This window comes from Curcuma longa, chromosome 4 (genome assembly GCF_044706935.1).
Source record: "Curcuma longa cultivar G26 ecotype Majalengka, Jawa Barat chromosome 4, ITB_CL_G26_1.1, whole genome shotgun sequence".
Classification (NCBI taxonomy): Eukaryota; Viridiplantae; Streptophyta; class Magnoliopsida; order Zingiberales; family Zingiberaceae; genus Curcuma; species Curcuma longa.
This window is the reverse complement of record NC_133864.1, coordinates 12,073,742-12,096,091: the sequence shown is the minus strand read 5'-3', so window position 1 is coordinate 12,096,091 and position 22,350 is coordinate 12,073,742. Positions and strand designations below refer to the sequence as shown.

The 22,350-nt window shown below is 37.7% G+C and overlaps 3 protein-coding genes and 1 pseudogene across 3 annotated transcripts; 3 read left to right on the top strand and 1 right to left on the bottom strand.

The window, feature by feature from the left end:
- Positions 1-252: 252 nt before the first annotated feature.
- On the bottom strand, positions 253-5,757 carry LOC141826795 (uncharacterized). The gene is made up of 7 exons (XM_074714096.1): positions 5,674-5,757; positions 4,295-4,669; positions 1,753-1,980; positions 1,326-1,680; positions 1,117-1,241; positions 905-1,040; positions 253-705 (listed from the first exon to the last, which is right to left on the bottom strand). The coding sequence occupies exons 2-7, from the start codon at positions 4,636-4,638 to the stop codon at positions 466-468; spliced, it is 1,428 nt and encodes a 475-aa protein (XP_074570197.1). The 5' UTR covers positions 4,639-4,669; positions 5,674-5,757; the 3' UTR covers positions 253-465.
- Positions 5,758-11,049: 5,292 nt separating this feature from the next.
- Positions 11,050-12,505, top strand: LOC141825911 (putative methyltransferase TCM_000336). Its single transcript, XM_074713175.1, has 4 exons — positions 11,050-11,234; positions 11,319-11,735; positions 11,808-12,080; positions 12,170-12,505. The coding sequence occupies exons 1-4, from the start codon at positions 11,097-11,099 to the stop codon at positions 12,503-12,505; spliced, it is 1,164 nt and encodes a 387-aa protein (XP_074569276.1). The 5' UTR covers positions 11,050-11,096.
- Positions 12,506-15,493: 2,988 nt separating this feature from the next.
- On the top strand, positions 15,494-17,826 carry LOC141827321 (protein NRT1/ PTR FAMILY 5.10-like). Its single transcript, XM_074714542.1, has 4 exons — positions 15,494-15,703; positions 15,786-16,003; positions 16,446-16,951; positions 17,031-17,826. The coding sequence occupies exons 1-4, from the start codon at positions 15,574-15,576 to the stop codon at positions 17,794-17,796; spliced, it is 1,620 nt and encodes a 539-aa protein (XP_074570643.1). The 5' UTR covers positions 15,494-15,573; the 3' UTR covers positions 17,797-17,826.
- A 12-nt stretch (positions 17,827-17,838) lies between these two features.
- On the top strand, positions 17,839-19,160 carry LOC141827094 (uncharacterized; annotated as a pseudogene).
- Positions 19,161-22,350: the final 3,190 nt, after the last annotated feature.

Below are 22,350 nucleotides of genomic sequence, written 5' to 3'. Positions count from 1 at the left end.
ATATCGAATTCCTCACGATAAACATCAATGATAAATAAAAATTATATTGAAAAAAAGACAGACTTGTGAAACCGACTTGAAATATCCTTATGCTTCGATCAGTTCGAACCAAACCGATTTAGCCAGATAATCGAATCGAAACAAATTATTAGTTCAATCCAATTCAACTTTTCTCTTTTCAACCGAATAATAGCTACTCTTAGCTCCATAGCATAACTCAAAAAGAGGATATCGGTCCAAAACACAAAAAGAGGAGTCAGAGATGAGGCATCATTACAATTCAGGAGTTGCCCTAGTTGTTAATTTAGCATACGCCGACTAGAGTAGACATACAAACTCTCTAAGAAAGTTTTGGAAACAGCTCAAGTTTAGAGGCCGAACTCTTTGACTAACATTGACTCCTATCTGTTTCAGCTTTAATCAAAACTGTGATAGAAGTTCAGAAAGGCGCCAAACATTTGGAAATCACAGGCCGAAGAACCCAAGCTCACTGGCTCTCTCCTTCTCAAATGTCTCAAAGTATTGATATATGATTGTGACAGCTAGAAGGATTCCAGTCCCAGAACCAATTGCACCCATAAAATCAGCTAGAACTGTCAATGCACCAATGCACACCCCACCAAATGCTGCAGCAGTAGGGATGTAACGATTCAATTCCTTCTGTAAATTGGACTCCCGATGACCTGGCATAACCATTTGTTGTTCCTGTGGAGCACCAGATTCAAGAACAATTTAAATAGTCAGGTTAGTAAACTTACTAATCTATTCTATTCCAATCTAAAATGTTAAATTGCTAGGTAACTACAACTGTCGATCAAATGTCTGGTGCGCACTCCATAATTAACCAGTGTTTAAAAATGTCAGGCAGCGACCTCGAATGCAATAGGATGATGTTATAGTTTACCTTAAGTTGCTTAGCCACATCCCTTGCAGATGAACCAGAAACCTCTATCCAAGTTTTGGAGAAAAGAGCACAAGCTGAGAGCATGAAGACTATATAGAAAAGTGCATGAAATGGGTTTGCTGCCATATCCGCCAAACTGCATAATTTAGTTCAGAATTAGTTAAACACTTTGCATAGACAACTTGAAATTGGAGGGGAATAGAGATGATCACCTAGATGGAGCAGTAATGTAGTAAGCTATACCACCAACAGGAATGGATTGACCAGAGTATTCTGATTCTTTCCACTTACCTAGCAGATTGACAAGGAAATTTCCACTGTACCTCCTGTACAACAACTGTAGTGGACAAAGGAGAGTTCAGAGTTAACATAATGTGTAGGATGCTATAACCTTAAAGATGCATATGTTGGTAAGATGTACCTGGGAGATGAAATAAAGGTTTGAGACAAGAGCTGACTGTAAGATGATGGGCATGTTAGAGGTGTAGAACAGCTTGATAGGGTAAGAGCCTTGCTGCCCACGGGCATTCTTTGACCTCACAGGCAACACAACCCGAAAGCCTTGGAAGTAGATGACAATCAGAAAGACCAAGACTGTAGCGAGTAAGTTGGTCACATTTGGAAGATTCTGACGGTAGAAAGCTTCACGAAGAGCACGGACTTTGTCTGTTCGAGTAATCAGTAGATGGAATAGGGCAATAACAGCACCTTCAAATTCAGCACCTCGTCCACTGTTGATGGTTGTTGGGCTAAATGCCTTCCAGATAATATTTTCACTGCAGAATGTGTGCAATCGAAATAGTCTTAACTATCGTATAAACCTATGAATGGAAACTGTTGAGACTTACCAGATATTAGTTGCTATGAATAAAGAAATTCCAGAGCCAAGACCATATCCTTTTTGGAGAAGTTCATCCAAACAGATGACGATGATGCCAGCAAAGAAAAGTTGCAGTATAATGAGAATAGCATTCCCAGTACCAAGTTGGCTGACACTACCATACATTCCAGATAGAACATACGCAACTGCCTCTCCAATGGCAATTAGGATACCAAGTAACTTTTGTGCACCATTTCTGGAAAAGAAAACAACAATTACACTGAGGCTGTACACCAATATCATGAATCATTAAATCTAATTTATCTGAAGCCACCAATTACACTTCAGGCACAATGGTCACAAGCTTACACAGATAAATTAGAGAAAGAAAGGTAAAAGACACAAACAACTCGAAAGAAAGGTAGAAGACACAAACAACTCAACTGTTCTCAATTTTTCTCCCGCACTAGTATATTCTAGATAGGGAACTATTTTATAGCTTACAGACACCTAAAATATTTTAGTGCCGAAATTACAACCCCTCCCATGTAGTATGATTTAATCACTGTAAACAAGTAGCAGCATGTAAACATGCATATAGTTAAATTGGTTTCACTGAAAGGTGATATTTTATTCTGAAATATCTTGCCCAAACAAACTTTCTTTGCAGTAGACTTTCCTGCAATGCATCTAAAGCCACGGGTACTCCATTCAATATAGGAGGATGAACTGATCAGTTAAAATTCACTGACTGCCTAAACAATATTTTCCAACAAAACTAAAATACAATAAGTTCCTTTGGTTATAAATATATATAATAGTTTTAAAGGATGTGGATTTTCTGTGCCCTCAATGTACCATGTGGCACAGAAAACACAGTCCACCTCTGCTTATTATTTTAATTGCTCTTATTGGGAAGTGTATTCTATTCCATCCGGCCTCCATTGCATCAAAAGCAATGGACACTTGCACCTCTTCGCCCTTCCCTCTTTTGTTGCAATTGGTAAGGCATCCCGATGACATTTTTTGTGAGATTCATTTTCACTCACATTCCATACCTATCCTTACGTGACTCCCATACCTTACCAGAAAACAGAAGATAAGAAAAGATAGAAACCCTTCTTCCAACACATCTTTTCCAGTAAACCACCAGCTTATCATGTTATACATAGAGGGTAGGTCATTCATCCACTTAGGAGGAAACCAGCATGAGAGCAGTTAGGGAGGGCCAGTACTGCAGCAGTGCGGCAAAGGAAGAAGTTGCCATAATTATATCTCCTAAACATATCTGTTCAGTCCTTTCATTTTCCAATTGTGTTCCTCTATATTGCTCTTTGCCTTTTTCAAAACATACTGGGATCTCAAAGGTAATATGTATGCATGTTGCTGGTAGCAAGCGATTCTAATAGGAATGCACATATCAAAGTTCATAATCTTAAAAATCTATGATTAGAATCTGATTGAATATAAATCCAATGAACTAGAATGCATTTAAGTTAAAAAAGCAACAAAATATAGACGCCCTTACTCAAACCTCTTATATATCATTATTAATCATATAGCAACCTTCCCACAATTCTTTTTATTTTTTTATTTTTTTTGGAATGGAAATCCTTATTCTTCAGTCATTTGTTTTAAGTTATCGATGAGAATCCATGAGTTGAGGAAATGATTGTATTTTTCTTTAAAATGGTGTAACTTGATTACTATAAAGAAACAAAATGGAGATATAGTTTATAGCTCTGTTTCATATTATTCTCAACAAACATTCAGACATTAATTAGTTTGAACTATCTGCATTGGTACACTAAATAGTTGTTTCTTCTCTCTATCCCATTTCAAATCTTGTTTCTACTATTCCTATGCTTATCCAATCAGTTAGCTTACTTTACAAAAAAACATCATGTCAAAACAGAGATATATTTCATTCAGAATGAATAACAATATAAGATACAACTACTACAAATGATTCACAATTTAATCAAAGATAAATAATAAGAAAAGGGACAATAATCTCTTTTACTTCACGAAAATTAGTCTGTGTGCAACAATGAATCACATAAATGTTTCTTCTTTTTTGCCTTCATTAAGATAAAGCAAACAGTTTACTGACTAGTTTTCATATAGTCTTTTCTATGTAAATTTTTTGAAAATCATTGATTAATTAGCTTCAATAGATTTAAAGATATTTTTTATAACATTGCATCTTGTCACTTTTAACTGCAATTATATTTCTTTGATAACAAAAATGTTGCTATCAACCAACACTTTATCTCCTGGAATACTGACCAGGCTTTTGATAATTGAACTAATACAAAAATTTCCACCAAATAATTATAACGAAATAGAAATCTTTAGCTAGTTAGGTTATCTTCTGAAATTGAAGATAATTAAACACTTCAATAACAAACATTCAAACACTAAATGCATTTTGCTAGTTAAACTTGTTCTAATTATTTGGCAATAGAAGTATCTTGACTGTATATTTACCATATAGGAGAAGCACAACATCAACATTGGATTTGCAAATCTTGAGGAAAGGTGTCCAATAATTCATAAGAAAGACTTACAAAAGAGCCCGATCCTCTCGAACACTGTTATCAACTTCGATAATCTTGGAACCAACCAAAAGTTGCATCACCAACCCAGAAGTGACAATTGGAGTAATTCCAAGTTCCATAACAGTTCCACGATTTGATGCAAGGATAACACGCATCCAGTAAAAAGGATCCGCTCCGGTAGTTGAATGAATTCCATAAAGAGGTAGCTGACTGCAAACCAGAAAGATAAAGAGGGAAATAACAGTGTATATGACCTTTTCTCTAAATGGAATTTTTCGATCAGCACTCTGAACTTCAGGCAAAAAAGCCAAAAATGGCCTAACAAGATGTAGCACTCTGAAACCACCAGCCATATCCTTGCAACTTCACAACAGCAAACCAAAACTGCATAACAGAATGACCAAAAGCCAATAATAAAGTGAGTAAGAGGTTACTATTGCTTTGTCCACATCACAAGAAACAAAAGACAGGCAGTAACACTTTTGTATAAAGGATAGAAATACAGACATATCTTTCAATTATCCTTGTGAAAGATATGAAACAATTTATGAACCAAATAAAAGACATCAGCATATAGATAATTTAGTCTAAAAGAAATATTAGTTTATCTAGATCATCTTGTGAAAAATAAACAAACTTTATCTATATTATCTATAATCAGATAGCATTCTCTACCGACAATATATATTTGTAACCAGGATTTTAGAAAGGATTTCAACTAAAGCAAACCTGCTGCAAAACTATCATCTTATACCATATACCATAAACTAAAACATTCGTTAATGGTTTTGGTTTAAAAAAATTAAAACTGCATGTCAGATATTGTGTTTACGAACAGACAAGAACAACCTTCAATCAGCTTACTAAAGATTCTGATTTCTCGTACAAGATATCCAGCTGCTAAAATCAACTGTGATCTAGCAAATACATGAATAGGAAGAGAATGTGCTTCACCTTGAAAGATGCCAAGGATCTTCTCCATGGCAAAAAGAAGAAAAAAAAATACATCACTTAATCTTACGGATTCATGCAAGTACTTACGAGATCGAGAAAGGAAATACTGAATGAACAGCAAAATTATCTTCATTCACATCATCACTATCCTCATGATAATTATTTTGTTGTGGAAAAAATAGAAAATTACATCGATTTAATGCTAAGAAAACTAACAGTATCAATCACAGGACAATCACAGGAAAAACCATGATCTTGGAAAATGAAAACGAAGCAGATCAGATCAAATAGAAATCAAACAGGAGTCGTAGATCAAAGGCAAGGAAACGATCCGATCAGCAGATTAACCAAATCGGCACGTGACCATACAATTCAAAAGAAATTTAGTACGATCCAGATCTGAAAAAATGGATACGTGGGGGCTAAATTAATACCTCCCACCGACCACCGGATTCCGCGCCGCCCTCGATCGGCGCTAGTCCCTTCTTTGAGATTTGTTAGGGCAGAAAATGTTGACGACCTTCAGATTTATTAGGGTAGCGCGAGCTGTAGGGAACGAGGAAACGACAGCGGACGGCCACCGTGGAAGTAACCGGATCCGGTTGATCCGAAATCCGAACCCGTTACTTGATTTGCCAGACTCAGGATTAATTAATACAATAATAACAATCAATAAAAAACAAGAGATATTGAATTTTTTGTTCTTAATGAATTTTAAAAGAATCTTTGAACCGTTGTACTTGTGCCAGAGAACTCATAAGTTCTGTCAGTATGTTGGGCTGTCGACTCTAAGTATCAAATCCTTATATTTAAATAAAGATCATCCAGCATTTTTAAGAAAAGGTTCTAGTGCAGATAAAAGGAATAGAACTGCAAGATCATCCCGAACCGAGTTGGATTTAGTTGACAGAACTAAGTGCTTGAATGCTTCCAAGTCTGAGTGAGAAGTCGAGTCTCTGAGTACTTTCGAGTTCTAATGAAAAATTGAGACTTCAAGTGCTCGATTCGTCGAGTTCAAGCTTAACCGCTAAGTCGGTCGAGTGCCTCTATGTCCATGCTGAGTGGTTCAGTCACTGAGTATCTGAGTGTCGAGTCCGATAAGTTGATGTTGAGTCATCAAGTCGCCGAGTTAGGTGTGAAGTCACTTAACTATCCGAATCGAAAAGAAGCGTGCCCCATTACCAAGTGTTGCTCGAGCTCAAGTGCAATGGCGTAATCAAAATCCTAAATTACCCTGGACTAATTAGTAAGATTGACTAGACTATTTTAATTTTTTAAATTTTAATTTAACTTATTGAATTAAAAATTACTGGGTTGCACTGGGCTGGAGCCCATGTGCCAGCGACCCACCACTGGCTACACCAGTGCTCAAGTGGGTTGTTGTACCCAGTCGGATAGCGATGTTGAGGCTTGTGTTAGACGCAGTGTCTTTAAAACAGATTCACCCCACTTTCAGCGGTGCTTCGAGCTTGTTGTGGGTCGTCTATTTTTTAGGATTCAACAACAAACCATAATCCTCATCAAACACTGATGGTCACGACGAACTGAAAAGTACTCAATTGATATTACGAGTATTCTATCGAGCAAGAGATGCACGACAAAGAGGATGAGAGCGAGAGGACACAAAGGTGGATGAAGATCTTTTGCTTGAGTTTTCTTGCTCAAGATCTCACCTCCTTTTATAGGAGTATCTTTCCTTTGGGTACGTAAATGACTAAATAAATGTCATTTATTGTCTAGATCGAAACTTTGTTGCCAACCATCGATGGTTACAGATTCACAATTAATCGCCTGATTAATTCTTCCGTTACACTTTGAGCAAGTAGTGCAAAAAAATATTCAATTTTGCCTTTACCGATCTGGCATTCGACGCGCGCAAGTCGTGCTTGCATACGAGTCAACTTGGTTCAATACAATCTAGGCCTTGGGTTTACACCCCCCCCCCCCCCCCCCCCCCCTCCCCTGTGCACCCACACGTGAGAGAATCTCTCTCCATGCATTTGTTTATAACATACATGCTTGTGCAACAATATAAATAAACCATCTAACCATAAAACTCCCAATGTGAGACTAAAATCTCATGGAGTCTCTTTCCATCCACCTTTTTCTATTCACATTTCTAACAATTCCTACATGAATGAAAACAGGGTATATGATATCATTCAACAGTTGAGTCAAGTATAAGACAGGTAGGTTTTACCCTTTGAATCTTCCCTTGTGAAAATATGTTTGTTTACTAGCTGATAGTAGACACAATATCCTCGAACTATTCTATCTGTGTGTGTAAATATTAACACATCTCACCCAAGACTTTCCCTGATACAATTTAGTGCTCATGGATGTGTTCGTTCTTGGTTATGAACATGTTTGGTTCTGTGAAAAGTTCTAAAAATTGTGTCACCAATTCTCTTTGAACCCCAGTTCTTTCTCTCATAAGTGATCTCGCAAGAGTATTATACATTACTCTACTGGATCATTAAAAGTCACATGCTTAACCTCCATCCTTTCATTGCGTATTTCCCCCACTTAGTCAAGTTAAGTTGTCCCATTGAACTTAGTTCTTGGGATCTCCAGTCAGCATAGGTTGGATTTCCTTTGCATCAATATTTTTCATCGGCATCAAGCTCATCCCTCACGATAAACTTGCAATTAACTTTGTGTTTAACCCTTTAGTTAGTGGATCTGCTAGATTATCTTTTGACTTCACATAATCGACAGTGATAACTCCTGTTAATAGTAGTTGTCTAATATTATTATGTCTACGACGTATATGTCAAGATTTACCATTATACAGATGACTTTGTGATTGGTCAATTGTTGATTGACTATCACAATATATATAAATTGCGGACACAGATTTCGATCATCTAAGAACATCTTCTAAAAATTATCATAGTCATTCAATTTCTTCACCATATTTGTCAAAAGTTACAAACTCAGATTCCATCGTGAATCTGATTATTATAGTTTGCTTAGAAGATTTTCATGAAATGGCTATACCACCCAAAGTGAATATATATCTATTCATAGACTTAAAGTCTTTCATATCAGATATCCAACTCGCATCATTGTGTCCTTAAATCATAACAGAATATCTCGTATAGTGTAGTCCATAAACACAAGTATACCTTAAGTACCTCAGTAGATTTGTTATCCTTTTCAAGTGCTCAACACCTACATTACTCGTGTATCTACTTAGTTTGCTCACTACGTAAGCTATATCTGATCATGTACAATTTATCAAGTACATCAGACTTTCAATCACCCTAGAGTACTCTATTTGAGAGATACTTTCTCTTAATTTTTCAATAGATGTTGACTCATATCTATCAGAGTTCATATCAATATAGTATCATCCTTCGTGAATCTCTCAAGAATCTTATCCGCATAATGGGATTGACTCATAACAAATCCTTTCAGTGTTCTAAAAATCTTAATTCCTAAAATTACATCAACTAGGCACATATCTTTAATGTCAAATCTTGAATTCAACATATCTTTAGTGGATTTGATTATCTTATCATTACTCTCAATGATAAATATATCATCTATATATAGACATAAGATGACATAATCATTCTGTGTGGCATTCATGTGACACATTTATCACATTCATTGATCTTAAATCCACTTTCCTTTATAGCATTATCAAATTTCTCATGTCATTGCTTTGATGCTTGTTTCAAGTCGTATAACGACTTTATCAATTTACAAATCTTATTTTTCTATCCTTGGCACAGAAAATTCTTCAGATTGTTCTAAGTAGATTTCCTTTTTTAAATCTTCATTTAGAAAAGTTATCTTTATATCCATCTGATTATTTTTAGATTCCATAGAGCGACGATTGCCAACAACACTCTAATAGAAGTTATTCTTGATATCAGAGAATATGTATCAAAGTAATCAAGGGCTTTTCATTATCAGTAACCTTTAATTACCAATCTGGCATTATACTTATTAATTGTGTCATCTTATTTCATCTTTTTCTTAAAAATTCATTTGCACCCTAGTGGTTTACTTCCTTTCCTTAAGGAAGACCCATAAGTTCTCAATGTGTCATTTTGCAAGATAGAGTTAATCTCAGATGCAATTATCTTTTTTATTGAGGTCCCTCAAAAGAGTTTATTATTTCTGAGTAACTTTGGGTATTACTTTCCAACATGAAAGTGATAAAATCCATTCCAAGAATTCCCCCCCCCCCCCAAGCTCTTTTACTTCATCTAAGCTCAACCTCAACTGATTCATCATCTTCTTCTTGTTCTGTTTCATATGTCCGTTTTGAGGAGCTAGCATCCTCTTAGGTCTTATACTAAAATATATGTTCAAAGAAGGAGACATTTCTTGATTCAAAAATTGGGTACATACAACAATGTTAGCATCAAAATAAAGTCGAAGCAACTATCACCACATAATACCATTAAATAATTGCTAATTTGAATCAATGGTTATAGTAACTTTTTGTAAGTCAACTGCTGGCAAAACAGATCGAATTTAATTGACATAAATAATGTTTCAAATTGATAAAGATTCATGGCAAAAAAAAAAGAAGTTGATATTAAGATTCATTGTAAAGCACATGTAACTATTATGATATTTGTTGATGCAAACTCCAAATACTTGTATAAATGATTAAAAAACATAAATTTACCCTTTCTTGAAAAATGATAATCTTGCATGTATCAGCACAAAGTGAACTTGTTCCTTTTGTATTTTTAGGAGTTCACAAGGCCCTGTTTTCATGATTCTGCAAATAACCAACTATTACTTTGCGAAAAGAACACTGATCATGTTCAATCAGCTGAGCATCTCTAGTGCCATTAAAAAAATTAAAGTACATATAAAAGCAGGAAGCCAATTCAGTGAACCAATAATGCTCAGAAGAAAGGCCCCAACACCATTTGCTGCAAGGGAAAGTTGGCATCATTTGAGCTCCAACCATCCAATGATCAACTTTGCCTTCCCTCACTTTTCTTTCTTTGCTTTGACCACAAAGCAACTCATCAGAAATCGATTCTGAACCATCAGATTTGAAGGGCAAAGTCAACAAGTAGATAAAGACAACTCATAACAAGGGCAAAGCTATGCAATTGTAATGATATCCACTGGATGCCCAGAACAAATGCTTCAGAACAGTGCCCATTAACATGCCTGGCCAATTGGAATGAACACGAACTACGAGCTTGCCAATTGAATTCAGGAGATGGAGAAAGAATCTCAGACAGGAACAGCCCTGCAATATTTTTATATGGCCACTGGAAATGACTCTGAACAGTAAGATCTTCCCTATTATTTATTCCATTCAACCATTTGATTTTCATCAAGGAATGAACACCTTCTAGTTCTTCTTCTCCACTTGGATTTTCCTTCTTTCTGTGAGACAAACCAGTCTCAATCTCAGGTATGTTTCTCTCATCAACCAGTTACTTTTTTTCATCAGTCAGTGGACAAACAGAACCATCTTTCATTGTGTTGTGCATATAAAACAATTTCCAGAACAGGAAATGAGATCTGTTTTGCAATATGAACAGACAAAAATTTCGATCTGAAGAGGTTTCATGGATGGCTGGTACACACTGGAATATACCTAACTGTTTTTGGATACTCTGTAACTTGTAGAGGTCTAATTCCGGGATCACATGCCCTGCCCATCTTATCCTTGATTTCACATATTTACATGAGCGATGTGATGTGATTGATGCAAGTGATGTGATTGATGGATCTTGTGATTGTTCATGAACTTAGCATAGACTGACTTTACAGGGCGCATGTGATCGAGCAGCTCACTTGTTGACAAGTAAATGTGAAAAAAAAAATTCAAGTAAATTGTGAGCATCACTGGAAATAAATATAAAGCAGGATGGGGAAGCCTCTGAGAGCCATGGCACCCTATGAACCTACAAGCAGCACGCGAGCTGTGAGCATGGACGTGGAGAGTGTCCTGCACATGAACGGAGGGCTGGGGGAGACTAGCTATGCTCTAAACTCTTCCCTTCAGGTCATACATGAATTACAAACCGTGTTTCAAATGATCACCTCATCGTCCATATTCCCTTAATTTTCTAGATTTGTCTTTGTTTAGAAGAAGACATTGGAAGTCATGAAGCACATCATAGTGGACTCGGCTGTCAAAACCTGTGTGGCCAAGGCAGCACGAGAGAGGTTCACAATCGTCGATCTCGGTTGCTCTTCAGGGACTAATTCCCTGCTGCTGGTCGGTGAAATCATCAGGGCCATCCACGAGAGGGCTCAGCAATGGGCAACAACAGCACCAGAGTTCATGGTCTTCCTCAACGACCTCCCGACCAATGACTTCAATGCCATCTTTCTGACCTTTCCGGACTTCACTAACAAACTCAAACTCAGCGTTGAGTTGCAAGGAGGGTGCCCTCCATCTGTGTGTTTGGCCGGACTTCCCGGCTCTTTCTACGGAAGGCTTTTCCCCACCAATACTCTTGATTTTGTTTGCTCGTTCTACAGCATGCACTGGCTTTCACAGGTTAGAATTCGAAGCTGAAACAAGCATGCAGACGTTGGAGCTTAATTTCGATAAGTCAAATTGTGTTTGCAGGTTCCTGAAGGGCTTGTCGACGGCAGTGGCATGTCGATCAATAAGGGAAAGACATACATCTCCAGCACGAGCCCCCCTGCTGTTCTTTCAGCTTACTTTAATCAGTTTCGGAAAGATTTCAGCGTTTTCCTCAAATCAAGATCAGCAGAGTTGCAGTTTGGTGGGCGAATCGGCATCGCCATGTTAGGGAGAGAGAGTGAGGATCACAGTGACAGGAGCACAACAATTTTGTGGGATGTTCTGGATCAGTCATTTGCTATCCTTGCCTCACAAGTGAGTTCTGATCATTCACATTTTTTCCTTCAATTTCTGTCATTCAAATTAAACTTTACTGTATCTCTCCTTTCCTCCCTTCCTCGTAGGAAATGATCGATGAGGAGAAAGTGAACGAGTATGATGTTCCATTTTACGCTCCATCGAGGAAGGAGATTGAGAGTGAAGTGCTGAGAGATGGTTCGTTTACGATCGAGTCCATGGAGACTTTTGAGCTGAAAACGAGCACTGGGGATCCGAAGGAGGACGCAAGAATCACGTCGATGGCCGTTAGAGCCATCCAGGAATCCATGATTAGCCACCACTTTGGAGAAGAAATTTTAGACCCGCTGTTCCAGATTTACAATGGATTGCTTGGTGAGGTGATGGTTAAGGAAGAAACAACAAGTTCGCACCTGCTAGTAGTTCTGAAAAAATCAAGTTAAAATGACTGGAACTTCTTGTCAAACTCTAAGAATTGTTTATTTTTATATCATGAATTTGAAAGAATCTCATCAGTGAACTTAAGTTAAAAGAATTTATTATAATAGCTGTCGGGGCACAACCCTAAAATTATTGTCATATATGAGATCACATATTTAAATATTGAAAAAGGAGACATACAATAAATTCTTTCTTCAAATCCTACATAATGAGAACGCATTGGACCACAAAATTTTTACAAGTTCAGAATTTTAATTTAAGCAAAAAATAAATTTTTGGGGTGCTTTAATAGGAAGAATAATATTGATTCTATGGAACTTCATGTTGATATTTTTCATGGAGGTTGGTGTTGGATGAGTGAGGATTTGGTTTTGGGCATCATTTGCATAGTTTTGAATTAAATCATAATGTTGGAATTGAAGTCAAGTTCAACCGTGCTTAAGCTTGGTAGGATGAAGGGGGATCAATAATGTTCTTTACTAGGATGAATGCCCCAAAGGGTAGAGGGAAGATCTTGGGAAATATGTGAAGCAATGAGGATTGAAATTGGAGTGAAGACCTTGGTTGGGCGAGTAGGATAGGAGGCCAAATGGGGGTTTCTAAGATTGATTGAAGGATAAGAACGAGGTTTGGGGTGAGGGGATTAGTTCTTTTGAATTACTTGCCTTTATGAATATTCAATGCTGAATCCATTTGAAACACTATAATGGAGGCTAGAGATCGGTACATTGAGCCTACGTTAAAGGATGGCGCACTTTCATGTTACTAAAAGGATGGAAATAAGCCTTGAGGCTTGAGATAGTCTCTTGTGATGGGAGGGTACATAGTGTGACTCTCACTTAAATTATGCACTTTCATGTTTTCTCTAATTGAGCAAGTTATGCGAGTAATCAAGTTCATTTGGCTTAAATTAAGGTTTAAAATATAAATTTTTGTGGTTAACTTGGTTTACTAATTGGGCAACCTTGAGGGGTTAATTGAAATGTAATATTAATTATTGTTTTCTCCAAGTGGAGAGAAGCAAGGGCGGAGCCACGTTTTACTTTACCCGGGCTATAGGGGTTGAAACAGTTTAAATTTACATAAGATTTTTTTTTTAAAGAAAATAGAAGAGCCAGCCCGGGTAAAATAACTCAGAGCTCGTCGGCATAGTCCACCGTCAGAGATCAGCCCGGGTAAAGGGCTGGCTCCGCCATTGGAGAGAAGGAGCCAGATGGCTCCTTATGATGATTCCGTAACTATAGATATCAAAAGTTCAACTCTAAATACAAAATATTGAAATGTAGCTTAAATTTAATCTTAAATTGCATCCTTAATATCTCACAAATTAGAATCTTGACATGAAATTGACCATATAACCTAGATTATAGGTACAATCTATATTTATGATCCATTGTCAGATAAAAACTTATGCAACCTTGCAAACCATCCACTCAATAAATGAGCTGTTAGAATAGCAAATTGCAAGTTGAACTTGAAGACTATAAATACAGAAATAAAGAGATAATAGTGAATTGTGAATGAATTATAATGCCTAAGAAGAACTTTATACATATATTTCTTTCTTTATTGTATTGTTATTATTTTACTTATATGTTTTAGTTTTTTTTGTTTTTATTATAACTAAAAAAGTGTAAGAGATGGAGAATATTAATGGGATTTGAGGAGTGACTCACTCGATAAGAAAAGTCAAGCTGCAAAGTAAGTTTTGGTGAGCTAAAGAGTGAAGAAACTTGTATTTTAGGATGAGGGTGGTCTTTAGGATGATAATAGTTGGGAGTAGAACTGAGATTAATTAATTAAATATTTGAATTGATTGAGGAGCCAACTGAGGCTAAGCAGCCAATAAATAAAATATTTGAATTTATAGCTAAGTCAATTGAGCAGTTGATTGAGCTAATTAGTCTATTAATGAAAAGTCTTAATCGATTGATATTAATTACTATAGGAAAGTCAAAAGAAATAGTTGATTCTAACAAAGTTGCACTATAATAATTGGATGATCTAAGTGTTATAGCAGTCCAATCATTTGATGGTGAATTTTAATTGATCTAAATAATTATTAACAAATGATCTAAATAGTTATTGACATGCTCGAATTGAAGCAATTAGAAAAATCAGTCAATTGATGGGATCATCAACAACATATCAACTAACAACAAGTCAATAATGAAGAGACGATGAAGGATATAAAAGGGGGACCAAGGTAGAGGCTTTAAGATAGACAAAAATAAAATTGATTAGATTTTGTTAGAGCTTCTGTTAAACTTTCACTTGTAATTCTTCTTGTACACTTATATTTTGTAAGGAGTTTTCACTAAAAATGAAAAAATAATCATAACTTTTTCTAGAGTGTCTTATTGAAGATTTGTAGGTTATGAAGTCGGAACTAAAATTTTGAAACACGTAAACACCCGTATTAGTGATTGGTATGCTTGTATCTCTTTATTTTGATTTTAGTTACTGTAACTCATGTGTAACCTTCAACTTCTAGAAAGATTTTACTATGAGAAATTTAATTCCTCATATGTAGAAACTCGATAGAGTCCTAATATTTCCACTTGTTTAGTTCTCTAGTTCAAATTTTAATTATTTGAATTTTTTAAAAATTCTAGAAGAGTATAATAAATTTTATACTCTTTTATATTTCTATATAGCCCTTTATTTATGATATTATCCATTTACCACGAGTAATACTATGAGTTGGCATCCTTTCCCAGCAGGAAAATTGGTGAGAAATGCAAAATCCAAAATTTAAAAATGAGTCTAATCACATCCTTCTATCCCCCCACAACTGCGCTGGGATCGGATATAATTGAGTCAACAGAGGTGTAAGTGAGGTTTCGTGTACAAGTCATTAGAACAAATGGCCCAGTTTTAGCAGTGATTATTGTGTTGCCTGTTTTTCTCAATGCACATGATCTGTATCCCTCTGGAGATATTCCTACTAAATGTCCGGGAGCCGCCGCCGCCGCCCCGGATGAGTGGAGCGTGTAAAGTAAAACGGGGCAGATCGGAGCAGAGGGGCGGGAGGGGAGCGGAGCTGTTTAAATAGCGCAAACCGGCGGCGATGGCAACGGATCCTCTCCTAAGCTCCCGAGGCCGGCTCCTCGAGCCAATGGAAGGCGTTGTTGACTACCGCGGCCGTCCCGCCTCCAGATCTGCCTCCGGCGGCTGGCCCTCTGTGCTCTTCATAATAGGTACATGTTCTCTGCTTCCGGATCCTCCATTCTTCTTCCCAATCTTCTGTTTCCCCTTATTTTGGATCTGCCGACGGCACAGGGGTGGAGATCGCAGAGCGGTTCGCCTACTACGGGGTGTCCGCAAACCTGATCTCCTTCCTCACGGGGCCTCTCCATGAGTCGACGGCGACGGCAGCAGCCTCCATCAACGTGTGGAGCGGCGTCGCATCGATGGTACCTCTCCTGGGCGCTTTCGTTGCTGACTCCTACATAGGGCGCTACCGAACCATCGTCGTTGCCTCCCTTCTTTACATACTGGTACCATTCTCCGCATCCATTCACTTCCATCTTTTTCTCCATTAGAAATATCCTTTTGCATCCAACAATCCATTTAATTGTCCCGTTGCCGATCACAATTCTGCGTACCCACTCATTCTCACTGCTAAATCATTCGATCAATAACATACAACTTTTTCATTCAGTAATCAGTACTTTATTTTCTTTGGCAAAATATGCTAGCAAATTATCGTTTTTCATTCAGTAATCAGTACTTTATTTTCTTTGGCAAAATATGCTAGCAAATTATCGGATATTTCAGATTTGAAATAGATGAGATAGGTCATTCGATGTGCCTTTTCTCATTCTCAATCGGAATAACTTTATCGTGATTGTGCGAGAGTATGCTGGCTGGATCGATGAGTGTAGTTGTTTCATGATTGGAAATCACAAATTTGAATATTGTATGTAATTTTCCTTCCAGAGTTTAGGCATGTTAACCTTCTCGGCTGCGTTGCCATCCCTCCATCCACCGAACTGTAGGGACGCCGGCGACACATCGTCAAGCTGCCCACCTTCTGCTCTCAAAGTCGCGATCTTCTACTTCTCCTTGTATCTAATGGCCGTCGCCCAAGGGGGCCACAAGCCGTGCGTCCAGGCTTTCGGCGCCGACCAGTTCGACGAGAATGACCCCCAGGAAAGAGTCGCCAGGAGTGCTTTCTTCAACTGGTGGTACTTCGGCTTGTGCTTTGGCACCCTCTCCACCATCACCATTCTCAACTACATCCAGGACAACCTCGGATGGGCTCTCGGCTTTGGCATTCCATGCGCCGTCATGCTCTGCGCCCTTGCCTTGCTCCTGATGGGAACCACGACGTATCGCTTCTACCCCTTGAAAGAGCAGAGCCCTCTCGCTCGCACTGCCAAGGCACTCGCCGCCATCGCCAGAAACCGGTCAAGCGATTCAAGTGAGCAGCAGGAGGCGGTCAAGTGAGTGCTTTGATCTGTTCATGAATTCGAAATCTTAATTTCGTGATAAAATTTGAAGTGTTTCTGATTTTGTGGGCAGCGCTGAGCATTTAGCTGAAGCGAAGGGTTTGCTTCAACTGTTCCCCATATGGGCGACGTGCTTAATCTATGCCGTCGTCTTCGCCCAGTCGTCGACCCTGTTTACCAAGCAAGGTAGCACCATGGACCGGAGAATAGGCTCAAAATTTGTGGTGCCGCCGGCTGCTTTGCAGAGCTTCATTAGTGGCTCCATCGTCGCCTTCATCCCCATCTACGATCGAATTCTAGTCCCCACAGCTCGGAAATTCTCAAAGCTCCCGTCGGGAATAACAATGCTCCAAAGGATCGGCACCGGGATGGTAATTTCCTTAATCTCCATGGCCATAGCGGCTGCGGTGGAGATGAAGAGGCTCCGCACCGCTCGAGAATTCGGGCTGGTGGATCAACCCAAAGCCATGATTCCGATGAGCCTGTGGTGGCTGGTTCCCCAGTACGTTCTATCCGGGATTGCGGACGTTTTCACCATGGTTGGGCTGCAGGAGTTCTTCTACGATCAAGTCCCTGATGCGTTGAGAAGCCTGGGCCTTGCTTTCTACTTGAGCATCTTCGGAGTTGGTAGCTTCATAAGTGGATTTCTGATATCGGTGATCGACAAGACTACGAGGAAAGGAGGGGATAGCTGGTTTTCCAACAATCTCAACCGTGCCCATCTTGATTACTTCTACCTCCTCCTCGCCGGATTCAGCGCCGTCGAGCTGTTTCTCTTCATTTACTTTGCACGAGCCTATGTCTATCAGAAAAAGGCTCCTGTCGTCTTACAGCCCTGAAATAATAGTAATCCATACTTTTTAGTAAAATCTTAAATTTCAATGGGGACTCTAGAGTTTATTAGTAATTTTAAATAAAATTGTTGCTTGGCTAATTTTAATTTATAATAATTTAGTTTTTTTAATTTATAATTTAGATTTTTAAAAAAATGATTTAAAATTATAGAAATCCACCCCTATTATTAAAGCCCAGAAAGGACCGCTTAATTTCCATTCCATTTCGCAGCTCGCACCGCCTCGAACGCCGACCACTCTTCCTCTCTCTACGCGACTACGCCCTTTCTGGTCTCCGTATAATTTCAATGGATGACAGTCGTGCTTTTCTGCAGCGGGAAACAAAACCTCAACAAGTGGTAGAAACTGCAACAAAGACGGATCACAAAGCTGTTGCAAAAAAAAAGAAAAACTGCCCAAACCCAAGAAAGGTGAAATAACTAATGAAGTGCTCATAGATCCTGTTACTGAGAAACTTCGTCAACAAAGGTGTGATAATAGGAAAAATGCCATACAAATATGAACCTGTCACATTAATTTTATACTGATTTGGTTAGTGTGCCTGTTGATTATATCATCTGTTCAACACTCCGTGGACTCGTTGAAGAAGCTGATTGTAAGTCGACAGCTGAGTTGTTTGCCAAGAAAGGAGATGAGAGAACTCTTGATGACTTTATTCCCAAATCCAAGAGTGATTTCTTGGAGTATGCCGAGCTCCTTTCTCATAAAATCCGTCCCTATGAGGTGTGCACAGTTTTTTTTAAAAAAAATTATTTTGGGGTAATTTTTGAACTCTTTTTTCCTGATTATTCATCATGTTTACTTTTGCTGGTATTCAGAAAAGCTTCCGTTACCTAGGCCTTCTCAAAGCCGTTATGAGGTTGTCTGATTTCTTTAAAAGCAGCAGATGCAAGAGAAATATCTTCCTCAATAACAGCAATTGCAAATGAGAAGCAAGTTGGAAAAGTAAGCGAATGCTGAATTTCCCATCTTCGTCTTCTTCTATGGTGATGGTTCTCTAATTAAAATCTTTATCATTATTTATATATTTTTATATGTTAAATTATATTTTATTAAAAGTAAATTCTGATTTTATTTGTATTTTAATTATTTAAATTTTTATTTGATTTATATAATTTATAGGATTTAGAATTTATAATTTGTTTTAGAAAAATTAAAATATACCTTATAATGCTCTTGTTCCTGGGATAAGGGGCGTGTTGCTACGCTGACAAACATAATACGGAATGCTTAGCTGCTGCGATTTGGCAGGCACAAAGAAAAAATCACTCATCGTATACAGGGCTAAGGACGACTACTCTGCTGCCCGTGGGTATGATGACGTGGACGGTTATGATGACTTCATGTGAGTTTACTTGAGCCGGTTTTCTTGTGTATTATTTTTTACCACAATATTGTGAAAGAGTAATTATTTCGGCGTTGGAGAAGAATCGTGGCCTTTCCTTAGGCTTAGCTGGTCCGTGGTGGTTTTCGAGATCACGTCGACTCTCACTGCGTAGATATGTGTGTGGGTGTTGGCGTTATTTTTGTATGTGATTGTATTGTCTGTCTTGGCAACAGATTTTGCGTAATGTGAGTAAGAACTTTTATGCAGCATCTGGTTGAATGCAAGATGTTATAATAGAGTTTACTTGTGCTCATGAGTTGGCCGGAAATATTTTCGGATTTATATTCTTTTTCTTACCCTCACTGTTTTTGAGAACTAACCAAGGGTGCTTTTGTTTAGGGCAAGTAAATTATCTATGTAAAATATATGTTTTGCGCTGTAGGAGAAATGTTTTTTCCTTCTTTCGTTCACTGAACGAGGGAAGTAAAGTGTAAGAGCGTGATGTGAACATGGTGAGAGCGGATGCAGTGGTTGACAAAGGAAATGGCTAATATGGGCCGTCAAATACTAGAAACACTTCTCATGAAATTTCTTGGTTGATATATATGCCTTTGAATGTAATTGTATTATGGTTATTTTATTATTTAAATTAACCAATTTTTTCTTAAAAAAATGCTTCAAATTTTATATTAATTCTGTTAAACAATCATGCACAACTTAATTCATCAGCATTACCTCGTTCCTCAAAATCATAGCCTCAATTCTATTCAACTAGGCATCTCCGTCCACATTGGAGTGCCAACAATGATGGACTGCAATTCTTGAGCTTTTTGTTCAAGAATGTGATCTACAGTCAGGAGTTGAGTTGACGAGGTCTACACATGATCTCATGAAGAATAACTTCATCTTATTCTTCATTCTTTTAAGCCATGGTAACATCATAGTGATCATCCATAGTATCACTGTTTGAGAAAATTTTAAAACAAATAAGAAATAATTAGTTTTGCTACACCAATCGGTTTTATTTTTCTCTAAATCAAAAGTTTTCAAACTTTAATACTCTTTAAGTAATGTGTTTCTCAAATTGTTACTTGTAATCTATATCACCCTATCAACGGCCACATCCATAGAAAGGAATCTTCTGGAGAGATGAGTTTTCAACAAATTGGCATGTATGAGGAGGAAACCCCTGTATAGGTGAGAGGTTGTTGGTGTAACGTTCTGCCAAGTGGTCAAATTTGACCAAATAATTTTGATTATTTGGTATTTATTCGTAGAGTCATGGAGCTCAGGGAGCTTGTGTAAGGTATACTCAAAGGTTTGTACTAAAGGCCTAAGGCAAGATGACCTTGAGAACAATGTAAAGCATCAACTATGTTAAGGACTTGGGAGTAATGTGAGCTATGAAAGATTATAAGAAGAATATAATCTTAGAATTCACACTTTTGAACATCATACAAGATGATGTGTATTAACCAAGTAGGAAGCACCTAGTAGCTTGTACGGAGCCTTCAATCAAGAAATAATAGATTCTAAGATGTAGTTGTAGGTCAAAGCTCAATCCCGGGTTTTGCATAGGCTTACGGCTGTATAAGCCAAGTGACATCTAAGCAAATTCAGTCAAACGGAGATGAGCCTCAATTGACTAGAATGGTTAGTCTATAAGAGAGACAACTATAACTCTCTATTCAAAGAGTAGAATGTTCTTGTTTCAATTTGGGCTAATCAATTCAATTCAGCTTTATCGATTAAACTAATAAGAAGCTTATTAGAAGGTTTTCCCAGTAGATTGGTTTTTCTAGCCACTTGGCCACTGTTGGCTGTGCAACAACGAGAATGCTCAATCAGTCAATTTGAGCATACACGTCGCTCGGGTGGTGTTGAAAAACTAGTAGTCAAAGTCTATTCTATATAGGCTTTAGAGGTTGTCTCGCTTGGTAAGGATACACAAATTCTCATGAAATTCCAATGACCAAATGCTCAAGCTAGAACAAGAATTTAGAAACCTTAGGACATGCTAAGTGGGCATAAGAAACTTTGAGGTCAAAGCTTCTGACATAAAAAATACATTTACAAAAGTCACTAATTAATCTAGGAACCTAAACAAGATACTAAGAGGCAAAAGCCTAAACATAATTAGACTAGTTTGTGGGTACAAACCAATGTCTAAGAAAAAGGTTGCTGCATCAGCTTCATAGGTTTTGGAACATGTTAGTTTATCTAGCGGGGTTAGGCAAACGCAGATTGGATTAGACAAGTCAATTGGTTCATTTTGGTTGGTTAGTGTATGCAGGTCAGACAGTTTAGTCAATCTAGTTGACTGGATGGACTCAGTCTGCTTGGGTCAAATAGGTTGGTTGGTCTAGATGGGCTAGTCAAACTTAACAGCTTGCTCAAGCTAATCAAACTAGTTACTCCAAGGGGTCAATCAGATTAATCCATCCAGGGGTTGGGGCAAGGCTAGAAGAGTTAGTTAAGCTAGTTTGTTCATAGACAATCATCACCCTCTACTTTCTCCACACAGCTCAATACCTTGAGTAGCCTACAAATTTAAGCCACCATTAGAGAGGAGAAAGAGGGGTTAAGACTTAAGAGGAATTAGATCTATGTCAAGAATTCTTTCATCTAAAGCTACGGATCATTGGGATTAGTGAAAGCTTATATACTTACATCACTTTTGAGTCACCCCAATTAGCATCCATCCAGATCATGATGATGCTAATTATAGCTAATCCATTAAGATCCAATCTACTTACTGTTTGATGAGACCCATTAATTAGGAACATATCTACATAATTTCTCTAATTTACTCGATTAAAATTTTTAGTAACCATTGATTGATTTTTTTTTATTTTATTCGCTTCATCTACTTGCACAAATTAACCTTTAATTTTATAATGGATCTCTCTAAAGTAATATGGACAAATTAATATTTAACTCCTCAAAGTAATCCTCTACTAATCAGTATAATTAACTCATTTAGTTATCCAATCAATAAGTTGGGACAATTGGCACTAATTGTCCCTTCCTTCATGGCATTGCAAGATTGAATGGTCGATTTAAGAACTGGAGAAGGCATCTCAAAGATAAAATTTTGATCTTGACAAAATGGTCATAGAGTTCGACTTTCATAAAATAAATAGGAGAACAATTGCTTAGTCCTTTATGTTGGTGAAGGTATTGCTTCTTGGTTCTCAATGAGATTCTCCAAA

Excerpts from the sequence above, each read along its gene's own strand:
- LOC141826795 (XM_074714096.1), bottom strand. The coding sequence starts at position 4,638 with ATGGCTGGTGGTTTCAGAGTGCTACATCTTGTTAGGCCATTTTTGGCT. Across the intron at positions 1,981-4,294 it reads CGAGAGGATCGGGCTCTTTT|AAATGGTGCACAAAAGTTAC; the intron begins GTAAGTCTTTCT and ends TTTCTTTTCCAG. Across the intron at positions 1,041-1,116 it reads TACATTACTGCTCCATCTAG|TTTGGCGGATATGGCAGCAA; the intron begins GTGATCATCTCT and ends TAAATTATGCAG.
- LOC141825911 (XM_074713175.1), top strand. The coding sequence starts at position 11,097 with ATGGGGAAGCCTCTGAGAGCCATGGCACCCTATGAACCTACAAGCAGC. Across the intron at positions 11,235-11,318 it reads CTCTAAACTCTTCCCTTCAG|AAGAAGACATTGGAAGTCAT; the intron begins GTCATACATGAA and ends GTCTTTGTTTAG. Across the intron at positions 12,081-12,169 it reads TTGCTATCCTTGCCTCACAA|GAAATGATCGATGAGGAGAA; the intron begins GTGAGTTCTGAT and ends CCTTCCTCGTAG.
- LOC141827321 (XM_074714542.1), top strand. The coding sequence starts at position 15,574 with ATGGCAACGGATCCTCTCCTAAGCTCCCGAGGCCGGCTCCTCGAGCCA. Across the intron at positions 16,004-16,445 it reads CCTCCCTTCTTTACATACTG|AGTTTAGGCATGTTAACCTT; the intron begins GTACCATTCTCC and ends TTTTCCTTCCAG. Across the intron at positions 16,952-17,030 it reads GAGCAGCAGGAGGCGGTCAA|CGCTGAGCATTTAGCTGAAG; the intron begins GTGAGTGCTTTG and ends TTTTGTGGGCAG.